This window comes from Mustelus asterias, chromosome 1 (assembly GCF_964213995.1).
Source record: "Mustelus asterias chromosome 1, sMusAst1.hap1.1, whole genome shotgun sequence".
In the NCBI taxonomy this organism is placed as follows: Eukaryota; Metazoa; Chordata; class Chondrichthyes; order Carcharhiniformes; family Triakidae; genus Mustelus; species Mustelus asterias.
The window spans coordinates 105,408,408-105,434,864 of NC_135801.1; the positions used below are offsets into that span (position 1 = coordinate 105,408,408).

At 41.7% G+C, this 26,457-nt stretch overlaps 1 protein-coding gene across 3 annotated transcripts in view; it reads right to left on the reverse strand.

Annotated features, from left to right (window-relative positions):
- Nucleotides 1-26,457, reverse strand: part of rfc1 (replication factor C (activator 1) 1) — a 77,360-nt gene that overhangs the window by 11,873 nt on the left and 39,030 nt on the right. For 2 of the 3 annotated variants that reach the window (XM_078216027.1, XM_078216035.1), the window contains exons 9-18: nucleotides 25,541-25,914; nucleotides 24,770-24,877; nucleotides 20,309-20,488; nucleotides 19,902-20,006; nucleotides 15,360-15,732; nucleotides 11,562-11,671; nucleotides 8,336-8,450; nucleotides 8,143-8,228; nucleotides 5,514-5,651; nucleotides 4,887-4,982 (exon numbers count right to left, since the gene is read on the reverse strand). In XM_078216027.1, the coding sequence (XP_078072153.1) occupies nucleotides 4,887-4,982; nucleotides 5,514-5,651; nucleotides 8,143-8,228; nucleotides 8,336-8,450; nucleotides 11,562-11,671; nucleotides 15,360-15,732; nucleotides 19,902-20,006; nucleotides 20,309-20,488; nucleotides 24,770-24,877; nucleotides 25,541-25,914 (1,685 nt within the window). The remainder of the gene's footprint in view (nucleotides 1-4,886; nucleotides 4,983-5,513; nucleotides 5,652-8,142; nucleotides 8,229-8,335; nucleotides 8,451-11,561; nucleotides 11,672-15,359; nucleotides 15,733-19,901; nucleotides 20,007-20,308; nucleotides 20,489-24,769; nucleotides 24,878-25,540; nucleotides 25,915-26,457) is intronic. The other variant, XM_078216044.1, reaches the window with a different exon arrangement.

Here is a 26,457-nt window from a genome sequence, read left to right on the forward strand (position 1 = left end):
AATAATGGTTGGAATGCGAATACTTACAACTAATCCAGTCTTTAAGAAACATTGTTTTGTTTCTTAAAGACTGGATTAGTTGTAAGTATTCGCATTCCAACCATTATTCATGTAAATTGAGTCTGTGTCTTTATAAGTTCTGTTTGTGAACAGAATTCCCACTCACCTGAAGAAGGGGCTTAGAGCCTCGAAAGCTTGTGTGGCTTTTGCTACCAAATAAACCTGTTGGACTTTAACCTGGTGTTGTTAAACTTCTTACCCTCTTTGCCTCCAGTGATTCCTGAAAGATCACCACCAATGCCTCCACAATTTCCTCAGCTATCTCTTTTAGAATCCTGGGGTGTCGTCCATCCGGTCCAGGTGATTTATCCACCTTCAGATCTTTCAGTTTCCCCAGAACCTTCTCCTTAGTGATGGCCACTACACTCACCTGTGCCCCCTGACATCCCACTGGTGCCTTCCACCATGAAGACTGATGCAAAGTAACTATTCAGTTCCTCTGCCATTGCTTTGTTTCCTATTATTACTTCTCCAGCCTCATTTTCCAGTGGTCCAACGGCTATTTTTGCCTCTCTCTTACCTTTTATATATTGAAAAAAATACTCTTCCTATTTTCTTTTATATTACTAGCTAGCTTACACTCATATTTCATCTTCTCCCTCCTTATTGCTTTTTTAGTTGCCCTCTGCTTGCTTTTAAAGGCTTCCCAATCCTCTGGCTTCCCACTAGTCCTTGCACTTTGTACACTTTTTCTTTTGCTTTTATGCTGTCCTTGACTTCCCTCGTCAGCCATGGCTGCCTCATCCTCCCCTTATCATGTTTCCTCCTCCTGGAGATGAATTTCTGTTGTGCCTCCCGAATAACTCCCAAAAACTCCTGCCATTGCGGTCCCACTGCCTTCCCTGCTCGGCTCCCTTTCCAATCAACTCTGGCCAGCTTCTCCCTCACGTCTTTGTAGTTACAAGTGGTGTCAAGTTTCTTGGGCGTTGTTGGAGTTGCACCCATCACGACAAGTGCAAGGTATTCCATCACACTCCTGACTTGTAGATGGTGGACAGGCTTTGAGGAGTCAGGTGGTGAGCTACTCGCCGTAGTATTCCTAACCTCTGACCTGCTCTTATAGCCACTGTGTTTATGTGGAGAGTCCAGTTGAATTTCTGGTCAATGGTAACCCCAAGGTTTTTGACAGTGGGGGATTCAGTGATGATGGTACCATTGAATGTCAAGGGACGATGGTTAGAGTGTCTGTTATTGGTAATGGTCATTCGTGCCACACAAGTGCCAGGCAATGTTACTTGTCAGCCCAAGCCTGGATATTGTCCAGATCTTGTTGCATTTGAACATGGACTGCTTCAGTGTCGGAGTCGCCGCTGAACATTGTGCAATCAGCAGCGAACATCCCCACTTCTGACTTAAGACAGAGGGAAGGTCATTGATGAAGCAACTGAAGATTGTTGGACCTCGGACACTACCCTGAGGGACTCCTGCAGAGATGTCCTGGAGCTGAGATGACTGACCCTCCACAACTACAACCATCTTCCTATGTGCCAGCTAAGACTCCAACCAGCAGAGAATTTACCCTCTGATACCCATTGATTCCAGTTTCACTAGTGCTTCTTGATACCACATTCGGTCGAATGCAGCCTTGATGTCAAGGGCTGTCACTCTCACCTCTGGAATTCAGCTCTTTTGTCCATGTTTGAACCAAGGCTGTAATGAGGTCAGGAGCTGAATGACCCTGGCGAAACCCAAACTAGGCATCACTGAGCAGGTGCTGCTTGATAGCACTGTTGATGACCCCTTCCATCATTTTACTGATGATCGAGAGTAGGCGGAGTGTGCGATAATTGGCCAAGTTGGATTTGTCCTACTTTGTGTGTACAGGACATACCTGGGCAATTTTCCACATTGTCGGGTAGATGCCAGTGCTGTAACTGTACACGAAGAGCTTGGCTTGGGGAGCCACAAATTCTGGAGCACCAGTCTTCAGTACTATAGCCGCAATATTATCAGGGCCCATTGCCTTTACAGTATCCAGTGCCTCCAACTGTTTCTTGATATCACGTGGAGTGAATCAAATTGTCTGGAGACTGACATCGGAAATGCTGAGGACCACTGGAAGGGGCGAAGATGGATCATCCACTTGACACTTCTGGCTGAATGCTTCAGCCTTACCTTTTGCACTGATGTGCTGGGCTCCTCCAGCATTGAGGATGGGGATATTTGTGGAGCCTCCTCCTCCAGTGAGTTGTTTAATTGCCCACCACCATTCACGACTGGATGTGGCAGGACTGCAGAGTTTTGATCTAATCCGTTGGTTGTGGGATCGCTTAGCTCTGTCTATCACTTGCTTTTTTTGCCATTTGACTAGCAAGTTTGGTCGCATCGCCAGGTTGACACCTTATTTTTTAGCTATGCCTGGTGCTGCTCCTGGCATGTCCTACTGCACTTTCCATTGAACCAGGGTTGATCCCCTGGCTTGATGGTAATGGTCGAGTGGGGGATATGCCAGGCCATGAGGTTGCAGATTGTGCTGGAGTACAATTCCACTATTGCTTATGGCCCACAGCGCCTCATGGATGCCCAGTCTTGAGTTGCTAGATCTGTTCGAAGTCTTTCCCATTTAGCACGGTGACAGTGCCACACAACACGATGGAGGTTATTCTCAATGTGAAGGTGGGACTTTGTCTCAACAAAGACTGTGCGGTGGTCACTCTTACCGATACTGTCATGGACAGATGCAGCTGGCAGATTGGCAAGGATGATGTAAAGTATGCTTTTTCCTCTTGTTGGTTCCTTCACCACCTTCTGCAGACCCAGTCTAGCAGTTATATCCTTTAGGACGTGACCAGCTCGATTAGTAGTGCTGCCACCGAGCCACTCTTGGTGATGGACATTGAAATCCCCCACCTAGAGTATATTTTGCACCCTTGCCACCCTCAGTGCTTCCTCCAAGTGTTGTTCAACATGAAAGAGTATTGATTCATCAGCCAAAAGAGATGGTACGTAGTAACCAGCAAGGGGTTTCCTTGTCCATGGTTAATCTGAAGTCACGTGACTTCATGGGGTACGAAGTCGATGTTAAGGACTCCCAGGGCAACTCCCTCCTAACTGTATACCACCGTGCCGCCACCTCTACCGCGTTTGTTCCTCCACCATCAGTCCATCTAAACATCAATGCCATGGAACATATCACAGCTGACGGGGTGCACATGGCCCTTGACTCCAAGATTTGCTAATGTCTCCCAATTACCTTCCATTATGAGCTGAAGGAGGGATTGACTATCTGGTACCATTTCCAGTTGCCAAGAATCAGATCTTTAGGAACAGTGAAGATAGCAGCCCATTGAGAGTCAGGAAAGACAGCATCTGGTCTGTTGTTTTTTTGAATGCAATGTAGAGAAGATATAGGCATATATCCCAACAAATAATCCTGACAATAAGGCCACTGTAGATGTTAACATCCAAGTTTTTAATCTATGACTTTATTGCCAACATTATTGGTTCTATATACACAATTGCTGTGAAATGAACAAGTATGGATCACCCAAGATGCTTGTTACTTCTTGAAAGTAGAGTCTGTCTTGGAGACCTACATAAGTTGTATACAACAGGAAATCAGGGAAGTAAATTAATTGAAGTTTATGCCCTGCCCAATAGCAGTAAAACAAGGAATCTACACCTTTAGAGAAGAGATCTGATGTCCAAGTACACAAATCACTAAAAGTTGACAATTAGGTACAAAAAAAATCAAAAAGGCTAATAGTATTTATTAAGAGAGTTGAAATAAAAAGGGGACAAAATTAAGATCTAGTTGACGAGACCTCTTTTGGAATACTGCATCAGTTTTGAGCAACATAACTCAAGATGATTAATAATGACCTTGGTTGGCAAAGATTCACTAGAAAGCTATCGGAGCTTGAAGAATTAAATTGTGAGGACAGATTGCATAAACTCAGTTTGTATTCCCTTGAGCAAAGACTGATGGGTGATCTGATCAAGGTATTTAAAAATCGCATCGATTTGATGGGATAGATACAGAGAAACTATTTTCTCTAGTGAAGGAATCTCTAGAAAAATGGGACACATTCATTATTAATGCTAGGCTATCTAAGTAAGAAGTCTCACAACACCAGGTTAAAGTCCAACAGGTTTATTTGGAATCACGAGCTTTCGGAGCGCTGCTCCTTCATCAGGTGAGCAGCACTCCAAAAACTTGTGATTCCAAATAAACGTGTTGGACTTTAACCTGGTACTGAGAGACTTCTTACTGTGCCCACCCCAGTCCAACACCAGCATCTCCACATCAAGGAAATCAGGCAATTCTCCCTCTCAAAAGGTGCTTCCAAGACCGAGACTGGCAGATTTTTATTATGTATGGGTATCAAGGGTTACAGAGCAAAGATGGGCAAATGGAGTTGAGACAGATTCAGCATGATCTAACACATTTGTGAAACTGGTTCAAGAGGCTGTATATGTCCTACTCTTGCTCCTAATAACATCTGCACAAGCTAATTCAATGATCCTCAGTCCTGTGACCCCAGCATCTTTTTGGAGAGGAGTCTGCCTTTGCTTTAAACTTTTCAGTATTTTATTTCTTCCCATTTTCAGTTAATTCTGGGAGTAATACACAAGGTGAGGTAATAGCAACTGCTAAAACAGCAACATGCACCTTGTATTAAGCAGTTAAACAAAACAAGATCAAAAGGGACACAGACAATAATTAGTAACACTGATGCAAGTTGAGTAAAAGATTTTCAAATTGAGACGACGAGGACATACCTGTAAAATCGGAAGTTCTGTAACCTATCATAACATTTTAGAATCACACAAATACAAGTATGCCATTAACTCCTAGTTCTGCGCCAAAATGTTAGTTCACTAACCTGTCTGATATCCTGATTGGCTGCAAGTATAATTTCATTCATAGCTGGTGGGGGAATCTTCAAGCCTTCTTTAAAAGCAACAGTCATCATTGCACCCTGAAAAAAAGCAGCTTACAGAAGTTAGCACAGGCTCAAATATTTTAACATTGCTACAGAAATGACACAGACCGTAACAATTACTATTTTCAGTATTGCTTATTGTTGTGTTTTAGACAGCGATAACTGCAAGTTGCTATAAAGTGACTGTTCTATGAAATATAATGCTGCTGTTGTCTATACTCAAGACAATTGCTAAATCAGCCAGGCCGAGGCAGTCTATCAAATACAATGTTAACTAGTTCCCAGCACTCAATTCACTCAGTATTGCATCCAAGCATGTGTGAGACAAAGTTACATCCAGTCTTCCTGCCAACTGGCAAAAAGGAGCAAAACATCTGAAGAATGGGAGTGAAGGTGACTTTGGAAGCACAACTTATACAAAAGAATCAATATTTGGGTGGTTAAATAATCTAAGTCATAGTCGTCACCTCCATGGCAGTTCAACCAATACACAAATTTAAACTAGGAAACCACGCAGGAGCAAAAACAGTCATTTGACACAACAATGGACAACTATCCAAATCCCACCTTGATTTGTTCTACTCGAGGCCGCTGGAAGCGGAGGTCAAAGCAGTAATTGGCCAAAGAGCGGATCTTGGGATGGTTTCGGTCATTACACATACAGATTATAGGAACCTTGGTTTGTTTAATGAGAGAAATCAGTTCCTGAAAAAGATCAAAAATACATCCAACATTTACAACCAAGTTCCTTTTAATGTAGTTAGAGCAGGCACTCTGAACCGGCCCTCTGACATAACGAGACCAAGAGGAGAGAAGGAAATCACAACCAGGAGAGACAATGATATAGTCATAATGTCACTAGGCCAGCAACCCAGAGGTCCAGACTAATCCTCTAGGGACATGGTGTAGGAAAATTCTGTTTAACAGTCAGCTTGTCGCCTAGTTTCAAAATGTGGAGATGCCGGTGTTGGACTGGCGTGAACACAGTAAGAAGTCTCACAACACCATGTTAAAGTCCAACAGGTTTATTTGGTAGCACGAGCTTTCGGAGCGCTGCTCCTTCATCAGGTGAGTCAAAGCGAGTTTCAAAATGATCAAGTAATCAAAGTATATTAATCAATTCACCTATTATATCCTGTTTAACTGTAATCAATGTAGGACACTATTACTATGTGACTGCCTCTTTGTACAATGTTGCATCACTACTAGACAAGTGAATAATGCCACATAGCAAAGCTCTGCTTGCAGACTATTACTATGAACTTAGTTCTGGTCAAAGACAACCAAACCCGGAACCGTTACACTCCCCAGCAATTAACACTCTTCAGTTTTGAGCTCATTACCCAAAAAGCCTGCTGTATGAAGAGAATAGCTGTGGACTTCAAGCCTTCAGTCTTGCATCCTAAATTAGTTCAATCTTTTAATATGTAGTGCCTTAAAAAGCAGTCACTTTAATTTTGTAAGTTCAAGAACCAAGTCATAATTAGTTGTGCAAGTAGTTTTTTTCTTGTTGCTCATAAAAATGCACCAATTAAATGTATCCTGCTGTATTTTACAAGTACATCTTGATCCGTCGGCTGGAGTTCTCCAGTCTCACATGTCCTGCTACCAGTAAGAATGGAGAATTTGGCACTCAGCCAAATCATAGAAACATAGAAACCCTACAATGCAGAAGGAGGCCATTCGGCCCATCGAGTCTGCACCGACCACAATCCCACCCAGGCCCTACCCCCAGATATTTACCCACTAATCCCTCTAACCTACGCATCCCAGGACACTAAGGGGCAATTCTAGCATGGCCAATCAACCTAACCTGCTCATCTTTCACAGCAGCAGGACTGGAGAATTCCATCTACAGACAAGGTTGGAGAATTTCAGCCCTCATCTTTATACACTGATTTTATACATGCTTTCTGTATATTTTGCAATTTCTGTATTAGCTTTAAGGCTGTTTGTCACTTTGCTATTTTTAAAATCAACTTGTACCAATTATCAAGTCACTCTAGAAATCAACACAATCATCAAGCAGCTCTTTCAATGAATACATTGATAAGCACCTGCCTTAATAAATTCTACAGGACATGCCTTTTATTTTTCTTAATTATTTCATGGGATGTGGGCATTGCTGACAAAGTCAGCATTTTTGCTCACCCCTTACTGCCTTTAAACAGAGTTTAAAGTTTTCCCAAAGGTAGGGGAATCTAAAACTAGAAGGCACAGGTTTAAGGAGAGGGGAGAGATACAAAAGTATCCGGACGGTCACTTTTTTCACAGAAGGTGGTGAGTGTCTGGAATGAACTGCCAGAGGCAGTAGTATAGGCGGGTACAATTTTGTCTTGTAAAAGCATTTAAACAGTTACATGGGTAGGATGGGCATAGAGGGATATGGGCCAAACATGGGCAATTGGGACTAGCTTAGTGGTAAAAACCTGGATGGCAAGGACAAGCTGGGCTGAAGGGCCTGTTTCCATGCTAAACCCGAGTGGCTTGCTAGGCCAGTTCAGTGTCAATCACATTGATGTGGGTCTGGAGTCACATGTAGTCCAGGTAAGGACGGCAGATTTCCTTTCCTAAAAGGATATTAGTGAACCAGTTGGGTTTTTAACAGTGATAATTGTTATGGTCACCATTACTTAGACAAGCTTTCAATTCCAGACTTACAAACATACAAGTGAGGAGCAGTAGGCCACTCGGCCCCTCGAGCCTGCTCTGTTATTCAATAAGATCATGGTAAATGCAATTGCAACTTCTGTCTACTCCAATAACCTTTCACCCCATTGTTAATCAATAATCTATCTGGCTCTACATTAAATATATTCAAAGACTCTGGAACTCAAGACAGTGGAAGCAGAGACACTCAACCCTCTGAAAAAGATTTCTTCTCATCTCCATCTTAAACGACCAACCATTATTTTTTTTAAAGGATGACCCCTTATTCTAGATTCTCTGGCAAGAGGAAACATCCTCTCCCCAGCATATCTTTGGGGCACCCCCTGGTTACACTGCTCTGGAGCTCAGAAGTTGCAGCCCAATATTGTATTGTTCGAAACAACATCCTGCAAATACAATGATCCTGCTTTGACAGCCGCCAAGCGCTTATATATAAACGAGATGTGGCAGTTTATTTAGAGTTCCCTGGCTAGATTTTATTTAAACAAATAAGCTTCTACACTAAATGAAGCAGTCAAACCGTTACCTGTATCCCACCCCTGTCCTCATTGCCAGCCATCCCATCCACCTCATCCATGATCAGTAGGTGTTTGGTGCTTACAGATGAAGCCCCTGAAATTAAAAAAATAATTCACAAATGTAGAAGAAAGTCTTGTCGAACTGTACCAACTGTGTACTGGCAAAACTAATCTGGACCCACTACACACATAAGCACCTACCAGAGTAGAATCCTTTGATGCTGGTGTTGTTCAGTGACTCTGCTATCACTTCCTTCAGTGAGTTTTTGCTGCGAGTGTCACTGGCATTAAGTTCAACATAGCTGTATCCCAGATCCTGCCAGAAAAAAAAAACAACTCATATTGTCAATATTGCTTTAAGAAAATGTTATACATATATATAGGCAATACCAATGAAGGATTAAGGCTCCTTTGAAGGACATCAAATTCAAAGAGAATAGAAAGGTTAGGCAAATAAAGGAACAAGGGTTAGGTGACATCAAACGTGGAACTGAGGGGTAGGAGATGTGTTTAAACTGAAGAACTTAGAAGGAAGCAAGTTCCTCTACTCAGATGCAAATGACTAATTGACACATTTGATGAATGCAAGAATTACATTAACTTCAACAACTTACATTTATATAGTGTCGTTTATGTAATGAAAAGTTCAAGATGCTTGACAGAGGCATTACAAAACAATGACAACGAGCTACATGAGATATTAGTCAAAGAGGTAGGTGCCGAGGAGTCTTAAAGGAGGAAAGCGAGGCAGAGAGGTGTAACAAGGGTATTCCAGAATTTGGGGCCTACGCAACTGAAGGGAGAGCAACCAATGGCAGAGTAATTAAAATCATACAAGTGGCCTGAATAAGACAATTTTGTGGCTGGCGGAGATTTGGGGGTGAAGGAGGCGAGGCTACGGAGAGGTTTCAAAACAAGGATAAGAATTTTAAAATTAGGATGTTGCTTAACCGGTGCTAATATTGGTGAGTGAGCACAGGGGTGATCAGGGAATGGGATCTGGTGTAAGTTAAGATATGGGAAGTGGTTTGGATGGCCTCAAGTTTACGTAGGGTAGAATATAGGAAACCAGTAAGGAGTGTGCTGGAATAGTCAAGTCTAGAGGTAACAAAGGCAGGAATGAAGGTTTCAGCAGCAGATGAGCCAAGATAGAGGCAATGTCAGGAAAAAAGAGGCAGAAAACAGGAAACTATAGGTCAGTTAGCTTGACGTCTGTCATGGGGAAGGTATTAGAATTGATCAAAGGGGTTACAGCTGGGCATTTCAATAGTCAATCAGGCAGAGTCAGCATGGTTTTATGAAAGGGAAATCATGTTTAACCAATTTATTAGGGTTCTTTGAAGGGGTAACATGTGCTGTGGATAAATGGGAACCATTAAATGCACCATACTTGGATTTACAGAAGACATCTGGTGAGGAGCTGTATCAAAGATGGTTGCAGAAATAAAAGCTCATGATGTAGGGGGTAACTTATTAGTATGGAAAGATGATTGGCTGGCTGCCAGAAAACAGTATGCATAAATGGGTCATTTTCTGATTGGCAGGAAGTGATGAGTGGAGTCCCACAGGGATTTGTGCTGGGGCCACAACTTGCAACAATCACTTAGGTGAAGGGAGCAAATTCATGGTAGCTAAATTTGCAGACAACACCATGGATAGATTCTCCCCGTGTCTGTGTGGGCTTCCTCCGAGTGCTCCCACAGTCCAAAGGTGTGCGGGTTAAGTTGATTGGCTATGTTAAATTGACCTTAGTGTCACTGGGATTAGCGGGGTAAATATGTAGGGTTACGGGAATAGAGTCTGGGTGGGATTGTGGTCGGCGCAGACACAACGGGCCAAATGGCTTCCTTCTGCACTGGAGGGATTCTGCGATTTCCAATATTTAATTGGAGTCTGCTATCCAGTACTGGAGTTGGATAAGCAGTCTGATAATTAAAGTAAAAGTGGATGAGTTGAAAGAGGTGGTGGTAAGGCAGAACTTGCTATCATCAGTGTACATCTGAAAACTAGCGCTGCGCATTCAGATGATGTCACCAAGGGACAGTATGTGGATAAGAAATAGGATGGGATAAGAAGCGTTCCTTGAAGAACACCCGAGGCAGAACAGGGGCAGCAAGAAAAACCATTGCAAGTGATTCTCAAGCTACTTCCATTATAGTAACTCAATTCATTATCAGACATTTTCTGAGATGAGTGTTCAGAGATGTTTTGCAAAGTTTGCATTTTAGTTTGGATGGATGTATTCAATGTCCAATCTAATTGATTACTATTCTCTGAATACCAAAAGCAGCTTCATCTCTGGTTTCAGAACTAGTCTTTCAAACTCTTCTCTATTCTAAGGAGAGATCTCATTAATTGTTTAATATCATGACGGGTTTGGATAAAGTAAATAAAAAGAAACTGTTTCCAATGACTGAAGGGTCAATAGCTGGAGGGCACAGATTTCAGGACATTGATGAACCAGAGGTAACGTGAGGAAAAATACTGCATTATCTGATAGGGCAGTGATATAGATTCATTGGTAGCCTTCAATGGGAAATTGGGATAAATATTGAGAGAAAATATGACCCTCACCTACAGACCAAGACTTCAAAAATGGGATTCGTTTAGATCGTTCTTTTTCAGCTGGCGTAGACTTGATGGGCTGGAAGTTCTCCTTCTGTACAATAAATTTGCTATGTTTCTAATCTCGAGTGCAGTATGATTTGCAAAACAGAAGATTATTGAATGTAGAAATCTGTTCAATGCTTCCACTGAGTGCTGATCGGAAGATTGCACAAACTGATTGTAAATATACATCAATACTTCTACATTTTCTCTATTATGCCTGTCTGTTCAGTGCCTGAAATCATCCATTAATTAAATATTGTAAACTACTGGGGGGGAATGAATACAAAGACTGCCTCGTTCTCACTGTGACATGTTTATAATTGAACATAAAAGCGCTGAGATAACTTGAGATTGTGACATTTGTGTTTCAACATGAAGAAGATTAATTGCACTCAATGTTGGTAACATTAATCCATTGCTGCAATTACAACGCAGACAGAAAGCTGCAGCATTGATTGCAGTCAGTCATTCGGTACCTTCCTTTATACTGCCTGGTGGAGACTGCTATGACTTTTCTCAGGAGAGTTCTGGGCACTCAGGCCATTGCAGCTTTTATCCCAGCAATGAAGAATGCAAGCAGCAAGGTCAGTGCTGTAAAAATAAATGAACTGCAGGTGGAAGTCCAAGAGGCTGACTGGCACTTCCTAAATCATAGCTGGAATAAGTAATAAGAGATGACTTACTATCAAGTTGTATCTTTCTGGATTTATAACAAAGTAATGCCGTTACTGCAAATTGCAAAGCCTGTATTATAAATGCACCACATGTTAATCATGAAAGGGAAAGGCACTTTATTCTAGTACTGATGTGGTCTTACCTTACAGACTAGAGCGGCTGTGGTTGTTTTACCGACACCAGGAGGACCAGACAGCAGAGCAGCTTTGAAACTTGAACCATCGTCCTTCCCACCAAATTTAGCAAATTTTGCTGTACAAAGAGACATTTAAAAAAGTAATTGCACGCTATGTATTATACAGCCAAAACCATGCACAGTTTATTCCTAAGAGAAAGCAAACAAGGGCTATTTTTGTACATTGTAAGTGACCTTGAGATTCCCTTGCTAGTAATTATTTGGTGATTTCTGCATTGACTGAACTCTGTAGCTGGCAAAAGAACCAGAGGGGAGATTGGCAAAATTTTATTAAGCAGCAAATTTTGCTGGATCTGCATTTCCTGAAAATTTGCTGGAAGCAGATTCATTAATTTTCAAAAATGAATTTGAAGTATCATTTATAGGGCTATTGGGAAAGAGAAATGGGAGTGAGATTGATTAAATAACCCCTTCTAAGGAGCCAGTGCAGACATGATGGACTGAATGGCCTCCTTCTGTGCTGTTCAATGTTACACATGCCTATCATGAACCAATGTACTTTGTTAGCTAAAATTAAGCTTCTGTATTGAAAAAAAAGAACCGTGTGTAAAAGGTTAGATTCTGATGCCAGCTGGAATCCATGAAACTAAAAACAAAAGTATTTCTGATGGAGAAATAAAATGGTTAGATAATTATATGGTTAAAAACATGTGACAGTTATGCTCATGAGAAATAGAAGGATTGCTAAGACTTCAAAGGCGGCTTGATAAGGAAGAATAAGAGAGGTCAGGTCTTGGTTGTGTGGTTCAATAACTATGCCACGTGAACAGAAGAAAGACCATAAGGCATAGGAGCAGAATTAGGCCACTCAGCCCATCGAGTCTGCTCTGTCATTCAATCATGACTGATATTTTTCTCATCCCCATTCTCCTGCTTTTTCCCCATAACTCCTGATCCCCTTATTAATCAAGAACCTACTATCTCTCTCTTAAAGACACTCAATGACCTGGCGTCCACAGCCTTCTGCGGCAAAGAGTTCCACAGATTCACTACTCTCTGGCTGAAGAAATTCCTCCTCATTTCTGTAAATTGGAGGAACAGCATCTCATCTTCTGGCTAGGCACTTTACAGCCTTCCAGTCTCAACATCGAATTCAACAAGTGACAAGCAGAGTATAAAAGTCAGTAAAGGATGAGTGAATGCTTTCACCCAACAAGTCTCAACACCTCTCCAGTCACTCATGGCACCTTCCCATGGAATCACAGAAGGTGTCACACCTGACCCTTTACCTCTTCTATGTTTATCATCCAAGGTCCAAAACATTCATTCCAGGTTAAGCAGCGTTTCACTTGCACCTCTTTCAATTTGGTGAATTGCATTTGCTGCTCCCAATGTGGTCTCCTCTATATCAGAGACCAAGCGTGGACTGGTTGATCGCTTTGCTGAGCACCTTCGGTCTGTGCGCAATCAGGACCCTGACCTTCTGGACTTCCCCTTCTCTACATTCTACCACTTCTCTGCCAATTGGCCATTCACACCCTTTATTCTCTCTGTGGACAGCTATTAGCAGTCTTTTCCCCTGGTTTCTGTGGCTATGACTCATCTTTCATTCCCTCACCCTGCAGTATAAATATCTCCCACTTTCTATGCCTTTTAGCTTTGACAAAGGGTCATCTGGACTCGAAACGCCAGCTCTTTTCCCTCCTTACAGATGCTGCCAGACCTGCTGAGATTTTCCAACTTTTTTTTTGGCTTCAAATAATTTGCTTTTACCCAACAAGTCAATGGGAGGCCCGGAAAAGCTGCAGTACAGAAGAGCTGACAGATTGATCATGCACAAGGACACAGGTTCTCTGAGAAAGGAAAGCAGTCAGCCTTCTGATATTAAATAAGTAAACTTGAAAGAAACCAGAGTCTCAATCTCACTCTATTCACAGGTCAGATCAAAATCAAACAAACATCCAGACAACACAAAAGCAAAATCCTGCGGATGCTAGAAATGAGCGAAAAATGCTGGAAATACTCAACAGGTTTGGCAGCATCTGTGGAGGGTGAATCAGAATTAAATTTCACCTGTAAATTACCCAAACCCTAGATAATTTTCTTATATTTTTCTTTCTCTCTCTCTCCACAGATGCTGCCAGGCCTGTTGAGTATTTTCAGCACTTTTCATTTCAAACACCCAGATGAATTTGACAGTGACTTGAGTCATGTAATACACATCAACGGCCAAAACAGGCTAGTTGTAATGGGATAACAACTGTTTGGGAAACGTGTAGATCGTGGAGCAGAACATCCAGCGTGGCAGGAGAGTCCCGTCTGTGCCTTAGGGACTGCCACACATTTTGTCAATTTGCTGCAATTCCATTGGTTTGCAGTTGAAGGCAGCGCAAAGGTCCAGGTAGTATAGAAAACTGAAAGAGTCCTGAAGGCCATTCTGAGGAGAGGTACAGCCAATGAGAGTTCTCCTGTGTGTGCTGTTCCTCTCTCCCTACCACCTACCATCCTAAGTAGGGAAGGCAAGCAGTTTCATACGTGCAGAAGTTGACCCTTGGACGAGTAACATATCTCCTCAAGGAAGACAAGGCTACTACCCTCCATTCAGCTGCTTCAAGCAAACTTAGAACAAAAAGACATGTAAACAGCTGTACTTTGACTGTGAATGGTTTAGTCTCGGTTTTTAAAGGCAACGGTAAAGTCACCATAGTCCCAGATGACTATAGGCTGTTCTCCCCTTTGAGCAGGGACAGCTGACTGGTGGTGATTTAAACTGAGGAACACCACATCTCAGGCGGGGGGGCCAGGTTGAGAAGGCCCGCCTTCATGAATAACCTCAGCTGGTACGGGAATTGAACCCACACTGTTGGCGTTGCTCTGCATCGACCCACAGCTTAAGTGGACACAAAGCATCAGTGCAGGTACATTAACTGCAGGATTCAGAACAAGATTCAGGAGAGTGCACCAGTGAAGCACACAGGATAAGTAAGGAAGGTGCAAGTGGAGTTGGCAGAGACAGAAACTGTCTGGAGGTCAACTGAATGAAACCCCTTCAGCTTCCTCTATCCCAACAGAGATTGAAGATTTTCTTGGAAATGACCCAAACAGGATCCAGCATCCATGAGTTTGTTCTGTCTGAATCCACAAAGCATAGAAATGGGTGGAACTATATCCTGATGTGGGGCCTCAATGTAATGCTGTACTACACCAGGCTGAGCTAGTTTGTGCGCGCGCGCATGCGTGTGGGTGGAAATATATCTGATTTTACAACCCATGAATCAAACAAAATGTTGATCCTTGCAACCATCCATCCCCCACCAGCATGATCTCACCCCCTATCTCTATAACCACCTGCAGCCCGACAATTCTCCGAGATCTCTGCATTCCTCCAATTATGGCCTGTGTGCATCCCCAATTTCTCTCACCAACCCAATGGCAGCCAAACCTTCACCCAAACATACCCCTCCTCCTTCAAGAGGCCCTTTAAAATCTAACTCAAATAAGCTTTAGTCACTCCTGCATTGTGAACAAAGCCCTGTAACATTTTACTAAGGTTCCACCTCAATGCAAGCAATTGGGCGCATGCATGCACACACATACATGACATGACAATATTTATTACAGAAATTTGTTTGTGCAGGTACAATGTACAGGTATATTTCTTCATCACCGTCGCCTTTTCTACAGAGAACTCAAGTGACTGCAGAGATTTAAATTGTCCCATCTTCAAAAAGAGGACAGATTGCACAACCCCGAATATTAACCAACTCTGACTGAACAGATATTGCATCAACATATCATTCTCACCTACAGGCTTGCTGTCGCCAGAGTTGTTCACATGCCACTTTTTCAACCAGCGGACCAGCTTATTTGCACAGCTCTGCTCCCCTTGTTGTCCTATAATATTCTTCAGCGCTGCGGGTTTGTACTTATCCACCCACAGCAAACTCTGTTCTTCCTTCGCTAAAGTCCGAGTCTGGGGTTCACACTTCAGTGAGGGCTGACTGGTAGAAGGTTCTGCTTTGAACGAAATACTCCTCTTCATACATCTCAAAGACTCTCCAGTCTCAGGACTGCTCTTTTTACCTTCAATTTGTCTCTTTGACAATGGCGAGATTTTCTTGCTGTGTTCACCTTTCTCTGTAACCTTTCCAGCTTCTCTTGCACTTGATTTTTTAACCTGCAATTTTAAAAATGAAAATAAAATTTGTCTGTATCAAGTCAAAGCAATTTAAATTAATGCATGATACTTTGAAGAAGTCTTTTTGCACCATTTGAATAGAAGTGCTTATTAACTAACACAGAATCAAAAAATAATTCATTGTACAAAAATGTCAGTATTTCACACCAATTAAGTGTTTTTGAAGTGCCACCAGTGTTAAATTAGGGAAACGTGACAGCCAATTTGTACATTCCAAGATCGCTACAAACACTCATTAATCTGTTCATAACTGGTACCGAGCAGGATTTCAGCCCATTTGTGATAAAGATCCTAGAATGCATTAAAAATAGGCAGCTGTAAATACCACCAAACTTCGTATTTTCAAATTTTATGGGTGAGCTGTCTAATAGATTTGAACATGCACCAATGTGCATTTGTTTCCTCTGGTAGCAGATTCACACCAAGCTTAGGATGTTGCAAACCTGAAATGTACATAAAATCTTAATATTTTAATTAAGATTTTAAGTACATTTCAGGTTTGCAACATCCTCAGCTTGATGTGAATCTCACAAATTAAATCAAAAAGGACAAGTCTCATCAAAAACTATAACCAGCCTAAATAGTAATTTCAAATTATCAAGTAGCAATATTAAAGGGGAACACATTTGACAAACGTGAGCAACTTTCTGGTTGGTGTGAAAGGGTTAAACTGCACAGTGGTTAGCACTGCTGCCTCACAGCACCAGGGACTCGGGTTCAATTCTGGCCTTAGATGACTGTGTGGAGTTTGCACGTTCTCCCCTTGGGTTTCCTTCAGGTGCCCCAGTTTCCTCCCACAGTCCAAAGATCTGCAGGTTAGGTGGATTGCCAAGCTAAATTGCCCCTTAGGGTCCCAAGATGTCTAGAATCATAGATCATAGAAACCTTACAGTGCAGGAGGCCATTCGGCCCATCGAGTCTGCACCGACCACAATCCCACCCAGGCCCTATCCCCACATATTTACCCACTAATCTCTCTAACCTACGCACCTCAGGACTCTAAGGGGCAATTTTTAACCTGGCCAATCAACATAACCCGCACATCTTTGGACTGTGGGAGGAAACCCACGCAGACACGAGGAGAATGTGCAAACTCCACACAGACAGTGACCCAAGCCAGGAATCGAACCCAGGTCCCTGGAGCTGTGAAGCAGCAGTGCTAACCACTGTGCTACCGTGCCGTCTAGGCTAGATGGATTAGCCATGGTAAATGTGTGAGGTTATGGGGATGGGCCTGGGTAAGGTACTCTGTCAGAGGGTCGGTGCAGCCTCGATGGGCTGAATGGCCTTCTTCTGCACTGTAGGAATTTTGTGATGACACAGGACACATCACTGTGACCACAGTTGCACTTGTTTGGATGGGAGATATACGCATGCTTGATTCCCACAAACATACAATCAAAATTCCAAAGTATTGACAACTAAAGATCTTATTCCAGGAGTGTGAACAATTAAAAGATCTTAATATACCACTGCAGGATTATTCTTCCCATAAAAATTTCTCATGCAGCCACAGATTATCCGATCTAGTCTGAGACGTGGTGGAGGGTAAAATTGTTTGGGCCGGGTAAAAAGGGAAAAAAATTGGCAAATAGCCAGTTTTTCCACATGATTACTTTCAGAAGGCTTATGGTGAGAAAGGGAATGTAGCAACATGGATGGAAAAAGGTTGATAGATGGGGAAGTTAATTAGAATGAACAGGTGCAGCTCAAACTGGAAACCGTTCCTCTTACACCTTGATAATTTAGGCTTGGTACGGAGAGACAATTTTAATATTTGCTGGCAAAAAACAGAAGTAGCCTCAAACAGCGAGGTTGATAATGGTAAAAGACTTTAAGAAGATGGCAGGTTAACAGAATGGGTAAACGGATAGCAGAGGCAACTTAATATTGATAAGGAGGTACCACACTTTTGCAGAAAGTAACCAGGAATGGGGTACACACTTAATGGAAGGCAACTGTGTACAACCTTGCTTTCTCTTTCACCCAATTTCTCGAATCGTCACTGAAGCACTCCACCCAAGTCAACTGTGTGGACCATTGCTTCTGTGGCACTGAATCAAAATCTTCACCGAAACCTAAATAACAGCCACTGAATTCCCTCTGTCCACAAGATGTTAACTGCTCAAAGAGCTCCAAGAAATTCATCAGAAATTATGTCCCTCCCATTAACCAATGCTGACTCCTTCCTGAAGTTTATATTTTTCTTGCTGGTTCACCATTTGGGTTCCCTCATGACCCCAAAGTGAATCTGAGGCAACTGGCCTGTCCAAGCAGCCAATCAATTTTCAGACCCTTAAGCGAACATTTAAGCGGTTATTGGATAGGCACATGGAGCACACCAGGGTGATAGGGAGTGGGATAGCTTGATCTTGGTTTCAGATAAAGCTCGGCACAACATTGTGGGCCGAAGGGCCTGTTCTGTGCTGTACTGTTCTATGTTCTATGTAGACCCCTTTAATAGAAATTAAAAGCACTAAATTAGATTCTTTAAAGACTGGAATATACACACGGGATGAATGTAGGAACTAAAATATTCTGGAAAAATGTTTTTAAATACAAGCTTAAAATATTTAGCTTCAAAAATCTCGGAATTAATCATCTAACAGCAGTCAAACAACAGAGACTTTTTCAGGATCAATTCTGCTGTTCATCAAATGCATAGGATCAGAATCCCAGCAGATTCGGCCCATCATGTCTGCACAGACTCTCCGAAAGAGCATCTTACCCATCCCCCACCCAACCCTCGTAATTCCACACGTTTCCCATAGCTAATCCACATAACCTACACATCTTGGAACACTAAGGGGCAATTTAGCATGGCCAATCCACCTAACCCATACATCTTATGACTGCGGGAGGAAACCCGAGCACTCAAGAGGAAATTCATGCAGACACGGCAAAAGAATGTGCAAACTCCACTCAGTCACCCGAGACCAGAATTGAACCTGGGTCCCCGGTGCTGTCAGGCAGTGGTGCTAACCACCATGCCACCGATCTGAAAATCCAGTTGCACCTGACTGAACGAGGTGCAACGTTTTACAGATTTCCAATAGTGATGTGGTGGCTGGTAAAATACGAGAGTACAAAAGGATTTCAGCAATTGCAAACACTGAAGAGGAGCCACAGCACAGCCCAAGTGACAGATTGCAACTTCAGGATTTTTGAGCTGAACTGCATATACCTGATGTCTGGAAGTTGTGGTCAGTTTCAAAGAGGTAATGTTAGCAAACACACAGTTTGCCCTTAACCCTTCGCACAAAATAAAGCCCAATATTTGAAGGAATAAAACAGCCAATGGGGGGTGCAAAGAGCAGCAACATCAGAACAAATCTGCAATCTATTTAGTTCCAATTAAAAATGTTATTTCTTCAACTACTCATTTATTCTCATTATACCATTAGATAAGTGTCTTGGGACATAAACTATGGTTGAATATAACTTGCATAACCATGATTTATTAGGCTAATCCACTCATGGTACACAGATCAAACCAAAACAGTCACCTGCAAGATTGGAGAGAGTAAATGGCAGAGACTCTATATTGGTGTACTGGCCATGGAAGAGTGTTAACTGTGTTCAATAAGGGATGTAAAGTTAAAATCTCACAGAAAATAACGTGGATATTAACTCAAACTTACCACCATAACAGAAGCAAACAACCATCAATTATTTTAATCAAAATGGTACAACATACTAACTAACTCATGGCTCCGTTATCTTTTAAAGAAATCATAGAAACCCTACAGTACAAAAAGAGGTCATTCGGCCCATCGAGTCTGCACTGACCACAATCCCACCCAGGCCGTACCCCCATATCCCTACATATTTACCCACTAATCCCTCTAACCTACGCATCTCAGGACACTAAGGACAATTTTTAGCATGGCCAATCAACCTAACCCGCACATCTTTGGACTGTGGGAGGAAACCGGAGCACCCAGAGGAAACCCACGCAGACACGAGGAGAATGTGCAAACTCCACACAGACAGTGACCCAAGCCGGGAATCGAACACAGGTCCCTGGAGCTGTGAAGCAGCAGTGCTAACCACTCTGCTACCGTGCCGCCCATGTTGGATTTTGAACCGCGGCAGGACATAAAGCAAGAGCATTATAGATAGAGTACTTTATCTCTTTAAAAACTGACCTCATCTTCAGCTGCAATCTCATACTTGGATTTCTTTCCTGGCATTCTACGGATTAAATCCAGGAGTCCATCTTCATCGATTTGTTTTGTTCCAAGACTCTCTGCCTAAAAAGTTTTTTAAAAAATATATATAATCAAGCTTAATTTCAACGAATACAACTTTCAGAAAAGGTCAATAGTATAAACTGCAGGTCAGCAAAGAATGTCAAGATAGAAATTTTAAAATATTGCAAACATCTGATCTCTAACGCGTTAGAATATTACTTTACAGTTTTGCAATAGCAAAATCAGAAGAGTTACCTTTAACACTACAGAATCAGCAGCACTCGTACAACAGACTGGTATCAACTGTCACTCCACTTTTAAGACGGGTGTGCACACTGCTCAAGCACATGACAGATACTCACTTTGTCCAGTTTTGCTCGTCCACCTTCTCGACCAGCCACCAGGTAATTTGTTTTTTTGCTCACATTTCCAGTCAGCTTCCCTCCGTGGCGTTCAATTAAAGACTTGGCATCATCACGTTCCATGGACTCCAGGACTCCTGTAATAACGAACGAAAGTCCTTCCAAGCAGTTCTCAGCTCCCTTAATGATAAGAATTTGAAGAATCATTCTAATCAGAAAGTCATCACTCTTTGCACAAGGAACTTTTGATGTTTGACAGGACATGACAGAGCGAGACAGCAGTTTAGAGGCTAGAGGTGAAAGAAATGCTTATCAAGGGATGAGTTTTCTCTAATGTTCTTTGTAGGAGTGGAAGAATGGTGTTAGCAAAGTCTACCCATATATAGGACCAATAGATGGAGATGGCCTTTACAGCTTTAAGAATTGATGAAAGGAAGAGAAAGTGATTGATGGAAAATGTAAAACGTTTCTTCGAAGAACAGCTTTAGCAACAGAAATGACGTAAGAGGCTGATTTGAGCATACTGGAGACACAGAATCAGTACAAGACAGATTAAGCCAAAATGATAAGAATTGCTACACGTTGATTTGATTTGAGGGGCAAAGAAAAATATTCTTCAGAGTTAAGAAACAAGTCTTTCATTGATCCATTGAAGAAACAATGTAATAATTCAAGCAATGCAAAAGCAATGAAGGTTACATAGAATATACAGCCCTGAAACAGGTCATTCGGCCCAACCAGATCATTCAAATGTTAATGCGCCATTTGAGCCTCTGCACAGGGGCCATGAAACCTGAAGTAACCTGAATGTAAAGAAATTGTTCCAGTAAAAGAGTGAAGAGGATTGGAAGACAAGCACAGTGAAGTTCTCCAGAGTTCATTCAAGTGCAACAACATACAGGTTGCAATGTCCTTTGTATCTATTACAGCAGTACATGCTGCTCTTTGTAAAACAGCATCTTCACAAATCCTGACCACCAAAAATCTCAATACAAATACTGACTCTGTTAGCCAATGACCAATGGCTGGTAATGAATGTCATGTGCCGAGGTGGACATCAGCACAAATGTCTCTCTCTGCCCAGAGACACCAATCTCCGATTGGTAGCACAAAAGTGTTTCGTTTTCAGCTTGCATACATGCCCAAAGACATCTTGGAATTAAAGCCAAACCACAGAAACAAAGTAGATACCTGTTTCACTGACCTTCAAATAATCAATCTCATAGCAGCAACTGGAGAATAGGATGAGGAAATGATAGCTGACTGAAGATTTAGAAAACTTCCCAAAGACACTGGAGGACCAAAAGGTAAATGGGAGGGACTTAAAAACAATTGCTATCAGGGGAAAGATGCTGGGAAAACTATTGGACATAAAGGCTGACTTGTCCCCAGGACTAAATGGCCTGCATCCGAGAATCTTAAAAGAAGTGACTGCAGAAATAGTAGAAGCATTGGTTAGAATCTTCCAAAAACCTTAGATTCTGGGAGGATCCCAGTAGGAAATATTTAATGCAACACCTTTATTCAAGAAACGAGGGAGATCGAAAGCACGAAACATCAGGTCAGTTAGCCCAAAATCCGTAATAGGGAAATCACTAGATCGGTTTTTTTAATTCATTTATGGGACGTGGGTGTCATTGGTTAGGGCAGCATTTTTTGCCCATCCATAGCTGCCCTTCAGAAGGCAGTGGTGAGCTGCCTTCTTGAACCACTGCAGTCCAAGTGTAGGTACACCCACAGGAAGGAAATCCAGGATTCTGAGCCAGCAACAGAGAAGGAATGGCAATGTATTTCCAAGTCAAGATGGTGTGACTTGGAGCAGAACATCCAGGTGGCGGTGTTCCCAGGTATCTGTCCTTCTAGATGGAAATGGTAATGGGTTTCAAAGGAGGTTGGAGTAGGATATTTAGAAAATAGCAATTGGGCAGATTGAAAATGGCCTTGTGAAAGGGAAATAATGTTTAACTAATTTATTAGAAGTTACAAGCAAGGTGGATAATGGGCAACCAGTAGATGTGGTGTATTTTGGATTTTCAAAAGGCTTTTGATAGGATGCTACATCAAAGGTTACTACACAAGTAAAAGGAACATGGTGTAAGGATAGTATATTAGTATAGATAAAGGATTGGTTAGCTCACAAGAAGCAGCGAGTAGAGAGATAAGTAAATCATTTTCAGGCAAGCAAACTGTAACTAGTGGATCAGTGCTAGAGCCTCAATTATTTACAATCTACATCAATGACTTGGATGAAGGGACTGAATGCATGCTAGCTAAATTTGCTGATGACACCAAGATGGGAAGGAAAATAGGGGATTTTCACAATAACTTCATTGCAGTGTTAATGCAAGCCTACTTGTGACAATAATAAAAATATGTAAATAAGTGTCAAGGGGCTGTAGAGAGTCTGTAAAGGGACACAGACAGGTTAAACAATTGGACAAAAATTTGGCAGATGAAGCACATCGTAGAAAAATATGAACCTGTCCACTTTGGGAGGAAGAATGGAAAGGCAGTATACTATTTAAATGGAGAGAGATTGCAGAACTCAGTGACATAGAGGGATCTGGTGTCCAAGTACATAAATCACAACAGCAAGTGATTAGGAAGGCAAATTAAATGTTGGTGTTTATTGCACAGGGAATGGAAAAGAAATATAGGGATGTTTTACTGTTACTGTGTGCATTGGTGAGGCCACATTTGGAATACTGCATACAGTTTGGTTTCCTTATCTGAAAAAAAGATATAATTACATTAGAAGCAGTTCGGAGAACATTTATTCGATCATTTCTGAGGTGAGGGGCTTATCCTATGAAGAAAGGTTGAACAGGTTGGGTCTCATACCCATTAGAGATGAGAATAATGAGAGATAATCTTACTGAAACATATTGGATCGGGAGAGGATTTGACAGGATGAATACCAGGAGGATGTTTCCACTTGTGGGGAAGACCAGAACCAAGGACAATTTAAGAATAAGAGGTCTCCCTTTTAAGATCGAGATGAGAACTTTTTTCCTCAGAGGGTTGTTAGTTTGTGGAATTGGTTTCTACAGAGAATTGGAGGCTGCGTCATTGAATTTATTCAAGGCCAAGTTAGATAGATTTTTGATAGACAAGGGAGTCAAAGATTATGGGGGCAGACAGGAAACTCGAACTCAGATCACAACTAGATCTTATTGAATGACAGAGAATAGCTCTTAAGTGCTATGTTCCCCAATTCATCTTAAATTGGATTTCATATCGTTCCAAGACGACTCGACCTGTTCCTAACCAATAATTGGTACAGATGCAGCATTACCTCTTTTTTAAAAACTACACCTGTCACTCCCACTTGAAAGTTTAGACATCTTGCTGCAGTAATACAGAGCCTTGGTGAGGCCACACCTGGAATATTGTGTGCAGTTTTGGTCTCCTGGTCTGAGGAAGGACATTCTTTCCATTGAGGGAGTCCAGATGAAGTTCACCAGGCTGATTCCTGGAATGACAGGACTGACATTATGAAGAAAGACTGGATCGACTGGGCTTGTACTCACTGGAATTTAGATGAACGAGAGGGGATCTCATAGAAACATATAAAATTCTGATTGGATTGAACATGCTAGATGTGGGAAGAACATTCCCGATGTTGGGGAAGTCCAGAACCATGGGTCACAGTCTAAGAATGATGGGTAAGCCACGCAGGACTGAGATGAGGAAGAACTTCTTCATTCAGTTGTGAACCTGTGGAATTCTCTACCACAGAAAGCAGTTGGGGTTTGACTTGGCCCTTGTGGCTAAAGGGATCAAGGGATATGGAGAGAAAACGGGAGCGGGATACTAAAAGTGCATGATCAGCCATGATCATATTGAAGGGTGGTGCGGGCTCGAAGGGCCAAATGGCCTACTTCTGCAGCTATTTTCTATGTTTTCTATGAACCTTTAAAGTTTTGCATTCAAAATAAATCACCTATTTTCTTATATTGAATCTCTCTGCCCAATCCATAATCCTGGCTTCAATCTCAAGTCTCTTAACAAACCTCTTCAATTATATTGTCCATTTTTGTGCCATCTGCATCATGAAATTATGCTAAACGTTAAGATCAAACTGCCTTTCCATTGAACATAGAAAAGCGAACTAAAGGGACATCTAATGATTCCCCGTAAGATTATGCTTTAGTCAGCATGGTATTTAATGTGTTTGAACGTCACGAATAGCACAATAAAATCCAACTGCAGAAAACAGCAAATGACTGTTATATATTTAAAAAATAACCTCTCACTTTGGCTGAATATACATAGATGACAACATAAAACTGTGCAATGAATTTTAAATTCATACATTATGCTGATTACCATAAAAGAATACTACAGCATACATTGGCTTTCAATTATATTAGTTTCCATTGAAGTTATAAAATGAACTTATCAATTTATAACTACAAATATATTTGGTTTGCTCGTTTCTGTATATTTCTATCAACTTACCTGAGGGATTTCTTTAGACCCCAGAGCTCGAGGGCCATCACGATTCAGGAAGCTACGATAGGCCAGGTAATTCTGACGCTTCTTTTCAGCATTCTCTGGGTTCTTGGACTACAGAAACAAAGATGCAAACAGCGCTCTCTCAGCAGCTGCCATCAAATGACAAAGCTACCCCAGAAGAACCACTCTGATCTAAACTGCATACATTTCTGTTTAATGTGTGCTGCAGTTATGTAAAGTAGGATCAATATATAGCCACATTAAGACTGTAGTGATCCTAGCTGCAAAATAAAACTTTAGTAAAATGCACTTAGTATTGTTGAACTGTTTTCATTCTTTCAGCCTCACAAAATCCACTCTGCCCCATTTTACTGGTTTAGTGAGGAATAGTCTAAATATTTTCTCTTCAAAGTACTCGTCTAATATTAATATGTATTCACATTTATTCCTGGATTCCCTGCACTTCTACGCGTAAACCATGTCAAAACTGTGACCCATAAAAACACGGAGTCAATCCTGGAGTTACAACTCCTCTCAATGAGTGGCACGTAATGGAAGTTATGACAGAGCCCTGCTCTTTAGGTCAAGGCAAAACAGATCAGCATTTTTATAATTGTTTTCCCACATTGAAACAATGGGTGGGGCAAGTTGAGGGGGTAGGTCTTTGAATGAGAAATATTTCTTTCCCCTTTCATTTGAAGGGTCCTACATACTAAAGTCACCCACCGTGCATCGGACCCGAAATACAGCAAATGTGACCAAAGTGCTTCCTACCTCAGGTTTATTTGGGGATATTTTCTCCTCTTTGCTTGGAGATATTTTCTCTTTGTTTGGAGAGACAGTTTTCTCTTTGTCCGGAGAACTCTTTGAAGATCCATTTTTCTCCTCTTTCCTTGGTGAAATTCTCTTCTCACGGGTTGGTCTTGTTGGACTGTTCTCTATCACTCGTGTCAATTCTCCTTTACGTTTCAAAGCAGCCAGTTTTGTACTCGCTTTGACTGGAGATGTTTTACTAAACGACCTTTCCACTTTAGTGCTGGAAGATTCAGACGAATGTTGAGATAAAGTCCTCACACTCTGCGATTTGCTGCCTACTAATTTTTCAGTGCTGTTTTTCACATTGTTGTCAGTTTCATTCAACATCTTAGCTGAAAATTAAGATAGAAATTGATGTGAAGTTTTTTCTAATTTATGGTGAGGATTCCATGGAATGGAGCCAGTTGGGGATTCAGTGTTAATAGTAAGCTTTCCCAAGCATGACTAAAGAGTAAAGCTCTCTCTGCCCCAGGAGTGACCAACCACTTCCTCTTTCTGTACACTCAGTGCTGACCATGGAACCCCACAGGAAACAAATATACATTTACACCACAAAACATCAGAAATCAATTGTTTATTGGAAATGACACTGTGCACAATATTAGTCTTTACATGATAGGAAGGTTACTGAAGCTCAAAAGAGGATCCACCAAAATGTTGGCTGAAAGGAGAACATACCATGGAGTGGCAATTGCCAGAGGAAGGGACAGGATATATATACACATATACATACTGGGCTGTGGGAAGAGAACAAGGCAGTAGGATTAGTTTTGGATTTCTATAGCAAAGGGCTGGCACAGCACAATGTGCCAAATGAAATCCTGGTTTGTGGGATTCAACTTCCATACTGACTTTTAAGAAAAAGCTTATTTGCT